At 47.3% G+C, this 7,882-nt stretch overlaps 1 protein-coding gene across 6 annotated transcripts in view; it reads left to right on the top strand.

The window, feature by feature from the left end:
• The window catches only part of pam (peptidylglycine alpha-amidating monooxygenase), a 39,198-nt gene extending 32,082 nt beyond the window's left edge, over nt 1-7,116 (top strand). For 5 of the 6 annotated variants that reach the window (XM_065965334.1, XM_065965332.1, XM_065965337.1 and 2 more), the window contains 4 exons: nt 2,315-2,365; nt 2,671-2,931; nt 3,012-3,071; nt 4,457-7,116. In XM_065965334.1, coding sequence (XP_065821406.1) covers nt 2,315-2,365; nt 2,671-2,931; nt 3,012-3,071; nt 4,457-4,632 — 548 coding nt within the window. In that variant the 3' untranslated portion in view covers nt 4,633-7,116. The remainder of the gene's footprint in view (nt 1-2,314; nt 2,366-2,670; nt 2,932-3,011; nt 3,072-4,456) is intronic. The other variant, XM_065965333.1, reaches the window with a different exon arrangement.
• Nucleotides 7,117-7,882: the final 766 nt, after the last annotated feature.

Genomic DNA, 7,882 nt, shown 5'->3' with positions numbered 1-7,882 from the left:
GTCTCTGTCCTCTCTGGTGTTAGTCTCTGTCCTCTCTGGTGGTAGTCTCTGTCCTCTCTGGTGTTAAGTCTCTTTTGTTAGTCTCTGTCCTCTCTGGTGTTAGTCTATGTCCTCTCTGGTGTTAGTCTCTGTCCTCTCTGGTGTTAGTCTCTGTCCTCTCTGGTGGTAGTCTCTGTCCTCTCTGGTGTTAGTCTCTGTCCTCTCTGGTGTTAAGTCTCTTTTGTTAGTCTCTGTCCTCTCTGGTGGTAGTCTATGTCCTCTCTGGTGTTAGTCTCTGTCCTCTCTGGTGTTAGTCTCTGTCCTCTCTGGTGGTAGTCTCTGTCCTCTCTGGTGTTAAGTCTCTTTTGTTAGTCTCTGTCCTGTCTTTTGTTAGTCTCTGTCCTCTCTGGTGTTAGTCTCTGTCCTCTCTGGTGTTAGTCTCTGTCCTCTCTGGTGGTAGTCTCTGTCCTCTCTGGTGTTAGTCTCTGTCCTCTCTGGTGTTAAGTCTCTTTTGTTAGTCTCTGTCCTCTCTGGTGTTAGTCTATGTCCTCTCTGGTGTTAGTATCTGTCCTCTCTGGTGTTAATCTCTGTCCTCTCTGGTGTTAGTCTCTGTCCTCTCTGAAGTTAGTCTCTGTCCTCTCTGGTGTTAAGTCTCTTTTGTTAGTCTCTGTCCTCTCTGGTGTTAGTCTATGTCCTCTCTGGTGTTAGTCTCTGGTGTTAGTCTCTCTGTCCTCTCTGGTGTTAGTCTCTGGTGTTAGTCTATGTCCTCTCTGGTGGTAGTCTCTGTCCTCTCTGGTGTTAGTCTCTGTCCTCTCTGGTGGTAGTCTCTGTCCTCTCTGAAGTTAGTCTCTGTCCTCTCTGGTGTTAAGTCTCTTTTGTTAGTCTCTGTCCTCTCTGGTCTTAGTCTATGTCCTCTCTGGTGTTAGTATCTGTCCTCTCTGGTGTTAATCTCTGTCCTCTCTGGTGTTAGTCTCTGTCCTCTCTGAAGTTAGTCTCTGTCCTCTCTGGTGTTAAGTCTCTTTTGTTAGTCTCTGTCCTCTCTGGTGTTAGTCTATGTCCTCTCTGGTGTTAGTCTCTGTCCTCTCTGGTGTTAGTCTATGTCCTCTCTGGTGTTAGTCTGTGTCCTCTCTGGTGTTAGTCTATGTCCTCTCTGGTGTTAGTCTCTGGTGTTAGTCTCTCTGTCCTCTCTGGTGTTAGTCTCTGGTGTTAGTCTATGTCCTCTCTGGTGTTAGTCTATGTCCTCTCTGGTGTTAGTCTCTGGTGTTAGTCTCTCTGTCCTCTCTGGTGTTAGTCTCTGGTGTTAGTCTATGTCCTCTCTGGCGTTAGTCTCTGTCCTCTCTGGTGTTAGTCTATGTCCTCTCTGGTGTTAGTCTATGTCCTCTCTGGTGTTAGTCTCTGGTGTTAGTCTCTCTGTCCTCTCTGGTGTTAGTCTCTGGTGTTAGTCTATGTCCTCTCTGGTGTTAGTCTCTGTCCTCTCTGGTGTTAGTCTATGTCCTCTCTGGAGTTAGTCTCTGGTGTTAGTCTCTCTGTCCTCTCTGGTGTTAGTCTATGTCCTCTCTGGAGTTAGTCTCTGGTGTTAGTCTCTCTGTCCTCTCTGGTGTTAGTCTCTTTTGTTAGTCTCTGTCCTCTCTGGTGTTAGTCTATCTCCTCTCTGGTGTTAGTCTATGTCCTCTCTGGTGTTAGTCTCTGTCCTCTCTGGTGTTAGTCTATGTCCTCTCTGGAGTTAGTCTCTGGTGTTAGTCTCTCTGTCCTCTCTGGTGTTAGTCTCTGGTGTTAGTCTCTCTGTCCTCTCTGGTGTTAGTCTCTGTCCTCTCTGGTGTTAGTCTATCTCCTCTCTGGTGTTAGTCTATGTCCTCTCTGGTGTTAGTCTCTGTCCTCTCTGGTGTTAGTCTATGTCCTCTCTGGAGTTAGTCTCTGGTGTTAGTCTCTCTGTCCTCTCTGGTGTTAGTCTCTGGTGTTAGTCTCTCTGTCCTCTCTGGTGTTAGTCTCTGTCCTCTCTGGTGTTAGTCTATCTCCTCTCTGGTGTTAGTCTATGTCCTCTCTGGTGTTAGTCTCTGTCCTCTCTGGTGTTAGTCTATGTCCTCTCTGGAGTTAGTCTCTGGTGTTAGTCTCTCTGTCCTCTCTGGTGTTAGTCTCTGGTGTTAGTCTCTCTGTCCTCTCTGGTGGTAGTCTCTGTCCTCTCTGGTGTTACGGCTCTGTCCTCTCTGGTGTTAGTCTCTGTCCTCTCTGGTGTTAGTCTCTGGTGTTAATCTCTGGTGTTAGTCTCTGTCCTCTCTGGTGTTAGTCTCTGTCCTCTCTGGTGTTTGAATGTCTTCTTCCTGTGTCTCTTCTTCAGAGTTTCATCGCTCTGTGAAGAAGGCGGGGATCCAGGTTCAACAGATCGAAGGTTAGTTTGAAACCCTCACAGGCTGTGTCTGTAACCTCATACTGTCACATGGAGCCAAAAGGCTTGATTGATTGTATTATAGAGCGGGGCCCCGATGAGAGAAGGCTCCTGAAATAAATCTGTAGTTTGAGTTTCTCTGTGAGTCAGAGTGAAGGGAACAATGGAGCAAAACATCATCATGATGATTAACTTTTATTTAAAATGGCAAGGAGACGATTACAATGTGTGTGTGTGTGTGTGTGTGTGTGTGTGTGTGTGTGTGTGTGTGTGTGTGTGTGTGTGTGTGTGTGTGTGTGTGTGTGTAGCGATGGAGACGATCGTTCAGACCAGACTCAGAGAACCTCAGCAGAACGTGTCGAGGTCAGCAGTCGTCCATCACAAACAGAGCGAGTCGTCTCCACAGCCTCGTGTTCAGCTGAAGAGCGAGGAAGAGGAGAAGAAGAAGAAGAGTGAAGCTCAGCCAATCAAAGGGCAGGGAGTCCTCCCCGCTGTCATCACCACGCTGCTGCTCGTCCCTCTGCTGCTTGTCATCTCTGTGGGACTCTTCATCTGCTGGAGGAAGAACAGTACGTGTTTAAAGCAGGCGTGTGATTGGTTGAGAGGATTATGTATTTATTATATAATGTGATGTCATGTGTGTCTGCAGACCGGTGTGAGGTGAAGTCTGACCCCGGCTCTGTGGGCGGAATCCTGGGAAAAATCAGAGGTGAGTTAAGTGTTCTGGTTTCCAAACGTTCCCTGAATGCAGCTCGAGGAGAAAACATGAAGTGTGTTTAAAAACTGCAGATAAATATCACCACTATGAAGACCGGCGCCATATGCCCGTTTAAATGTCAGCTCATGCTACGGCTGAATCCTTTACCAAGCTCAACCAGAGTGAGGTCACACTGATCCACCTGATGGATGGTCACCACCACCTGATGGACGGTCACCACCACCTGATGGACGGTCACCACCACCTGATGGACGGTCACCACCAGATGGACGGTCACCACCTGATGGACGGTCACCACCAGATAGACGATCACCACCTGATAGACGATCACCACCTGATGGATGGTCACCACCTGATAGACGATCACCACCTGATAGACGATCACCACCTGATGGACGGTCACCACCTGATAGACGATCACCACCTGATGGACGGTCACCACCTGATGGATGGTCACCACCTGATGGATGATCACCACCTGATGGATGATCACCACCTGATAGACGATCACCACCTGATGGACGGTCACCACCACCTGATGGATGGTCACCACCTGATGGATGGTCACCACCACCTGATGGATGATCACCACCTGATAGACGATCACCACCTGATGGACGGTCACCACCACCTGATGGATGATCACCACCTGATGGATGGTCATCACCACCTGATGGATGATCACCACCTGATGGATGGTCACCACCACCTGATGGATGATCACCACCTGATGGACGGTCACCACCTGATGGATGACCACCACCTGATGGATGATCACCACCTGATGGATGATCACCACCTGATGGACGGTCACCACCTGATGGACGGTCACCACCTGATGGATGGTCACCACCTGATGGATGGTCACCACCTGATGGATGGTCACCACCTGATGGATGATCACCACCTGATGGATGGTCATCACCACCTGATGGATGGTCACCACCACCTGATGGATGATCACCACCTGATAGACGATCACCACCTGATGGATGGTCACCACCTGATGGATGGTCACCACCTGATGGATGATCACCACCTGATGGATGGTCACCACCACCTGATGGATGGTTACCACCTGATGGATGATCACCACCTGATGGATGGTCACCACCACCTGATGGATGGTCACCACCTGATGGATGGTCACCACCACCTGATGGATGGTCACCACCACCTGATGGATGATCACCACCTGATGGATGGTCACCACCACCTGATGGATGGTCACCACCTGATGGATGGTCACCACCACCTGATGGATGGTCACCACGTGGTCCACCAAGGTCATTTTACTTTTTGATGTAGTTTAACCTGTAACTCCCCCCCCCCCCTCTCTCTCTCTCTCTATCTCTCTCTCTATCCCCCCCCCCCAGGTAAAGCGGTGGGCGGTCTGAACCTGGGGAACTTCTTTGCGTCCCGTCAGGGTTATAGCCGTCAGGGCTTCGATCAGCTGAGCACCGAGGGCAGCGATCAGGAGAGAATGGAGGACAGCAGTGATTCAGAGAACGAGGAGTACTCTGCCCTGCCTCCCCCAAAGTCCTCCTCTTAGACCCCCCTCCCCGCAGCTCCCCTCCCCCGCTTACAGGCCAACATGTACGTACATCTTCATGTCTTACTGTTGTGTTAGCTGCCAATCTCGCCTTTCATTTAAAGGTCTTCAGACTCTGATTGAATCTGATCGTCACATTCCATTTGAACATTTATCACATTCTGAGGACGTGAGGCAGATCCACACCTCTGACTGACAGCGCTCCAACACGTCATGGTGACCTTACTGACCTGCAGGACGAGTTTACACAAGGTGAACCAATCATCAATCAGTCTCTGATGTTACCCAGCAGCTGTGATTGGATCAAACTGTTACATGCTGTTTTAATACCACATGTTTTTAAAATGAAACAATCTGTTATCTTAATGATTGTATTACAGCTTTAAAGGAGCAGTGTGTAACTCTGTTCCCTAGTGGTTAAAATGAGTACTGCAGTCTAAATTCTAAACATTGTAGAGAGCTGCCCCCTGCTGGTCACTGTGGTCACTGCATGGATCAGAGCCCTGACGTGTGGAGTCAGGATCTCTTCCTGAACTCTTAGAGTGAATATTAATGATACATCAGTATTTACAGTTGATCTCTTTCTGCACTAAATCTTCACACTCTGCTTCACGTCCTCGATCATTTCACGTCCGTCCATCTTCACGGGTCGTTGTGCCTTTTTGATCTTATTTTCGCCTTTTGATCAGCTGCCATCACTGAACATAGCACAGGGAGACTCAGCTGCTACCAGAGCGTCCATATTACTACACTCAGAGTGGATATTATTATAACATATATATGTATATTTATGTGAGCAAGCGAGGGAGAGAGGGAGAGAGAGAGAGAGAAAGACAGGGAGAGAGAGAGACAGAGAGAGAGGGAGAGAGAGAGAGACAGAGAGAGAGAGACAGAGAGAGAGAGAGAGAGAGAGAGACAGAGAGATAGGAGACAGAGAGAGGGAGAGAGAGAGAGAGAGAGAGGAGACAGAGAGAGAGACAGAGAGGGAGAGAGACAGAGAGAGAGAGGAGAGAGAGACAGAGACAGAGACAGACAGAGAGAGAGAGAGACAGAGAGAGAGAGAGAGAGAGACAGAGAGAGAGAGAGAGAGAGACAGAGACAGACAGAGAGAGAGAGAGACAGAGAGAGAGAGGAGAGAGAGACAGAGACAGACAGAGAGAGAGAGAGAGAGGAGAGAGAGACAGAGACAGACAGAGAGAGAGAGAGAGAGGGGAGAGAGAGACAGAGACAGACAGAGAGAGAGAGAGAGAGGAGACCTTTATCGTGCGGACTCAAACAGGAAGTCATTTTAAGCACTTTAAGTTTTTTATTTCTTTGAGGACTGAAAGCAGCAGAGAGTTGAATTCATGAATCCGTCCGTTTGATCAAGAAGCTCGACTTCACGATGTCAGCAGAGATTTCAAATCAAAGTCAACAACAACAACAACAACTACAACAACAACAACAACAACAACGAGGTGATAACGTTTCAGTTTCTAACCACGCTGGTCTTCCATGATTTATCGTCTTCATGGATTTATTTCATTATTTTACAAACTGATGTGTGATGTCACAGAGGCCACGCCCACTTCTCATATACACTATGAATAAAGTTTAACAGCTGATTAATCCGTCTGTAATGTTTAATTTAAACTAATCACCATAAAGAGTGTTCAACTCTCAGGACGACACACACACACAGACACACACACACACACACAGACACACACACACAGGGACACACACACACACACACACACAGACACACACAGACACACAGACACACACACAGACACACACACACACACACACAGACACACACACACACACACACACACAGACACACACACAGACACACACACACACAGGGACACACACACACACACAGACACACACACAGACACACACACACACACACACACACACAGACACACACACACACACACACACACACACAGACACACACACAGACAGACAGACACACACACACACACACACACACACACACACACACACACACAGACACACACAGAGACACACACACACACACACACACAGACACACACAGACACACACACACACACACAGACACACACAGACACAGACACACACACAGACACACACACATACACACACACACACACACACAGACACACACAGACACACACACACACACACACAGACACACACAGACACAGACACACACACACACACACACAGACACACACAGACACACAGACACACACACCTGAAGAAATGCTGCGTCATCATTAGAAACAGTCAATCTGAGGCGTCACCTTTCTTCTTCACATCTCTTCTTCACTTCCTGCTTCTCCTTTCAGTCCGTGCTCTCAGTCTGCCGTGGCGTGGGAATGAATGATGTCCTTTATGGCATGCCGTAGAAACATGTTGGCGCTCTGATATTTATTGTGACACACTGGTTTTGCTGCAAGAGTACTATTTTCAGTAACTATGTAATTTGTGTAATAAAGTGTTTGCAAAGCATCACAAAGTGGAGTTGTCGGTGTGTTCTCACCTCACCTCACCTTTACCTGCCTCATCAGGCTGTAAACACTGTGCTCCCTCTGGTGGCACCCCGAGGGAACTACAACTGTTCATTTAATAGATTTTAATCTCAAAAATAGAAGGTGTGGCCTTTAAGACTTAAACTGATGATAAACAAGGTAATAATTAACTGATCGATGGTCAGACTGCCCCCTGCTGTCTGGGAGGTGAATGTGGCGCTCAGTCGTTTTACTCACCAAATGTTGGACGATGGGATTTTTCCACTTCCTCACTGGATGCACAAAATCTTAACAACTAAAAAACTCAGAAAATAAACATTAAGAAATGTTTGTAAAGTTTTACTGTTGAGCTGATTGTAAAAGACGTTTGTTAATGCATCGAGTAAATAATGCAGTTTGTTGACATGGCTAACGATTAGCATGTTAGCTGCTGCAGAGAGTCAGATATCTCACAACTGTAAAAGTTTTTAAATCTTAAATATATTTGTCTTATTGGAAGGAAAGTGATGAAATGTGTTCAATACAGAAACAATAAAGTTTTTTTTTAAAGGCTGGAAAAAAATAAACATAAAACCCTGGTCTGAGACTTTTTACCTATGAACTGCATTTCAGCCATCCATTTTCTTTAAAGTTTTACCCGTTCACAGAGCTGACATGTAGAGACAGACAACCAGACACACTCACATTCAGAGAGTCAGCAGTTAACCTAACGAGCATGTCTTTGGACTGTGGGAGGAAGACGGAGA

The sequence above is a fragment of the Labrus bergylta genome, chromosome 17 (assembly GCF_963930695.1).
Source record: "Labrus bergylta chromosome 17, fLabBer1.1, whole genome shotgun sequence".
In the NCBI taxonomy this organism is placed as follows: Eukaryota; Metazoa; Chordata; class Actinopteri; order Labriformes; family Labridae; genus Labrus; species Labrus bergylta.
Note: the sequence above shows the minus strand (reverse complement) of the source record. Positions and strands in the feature narration are given on the sequence as shown.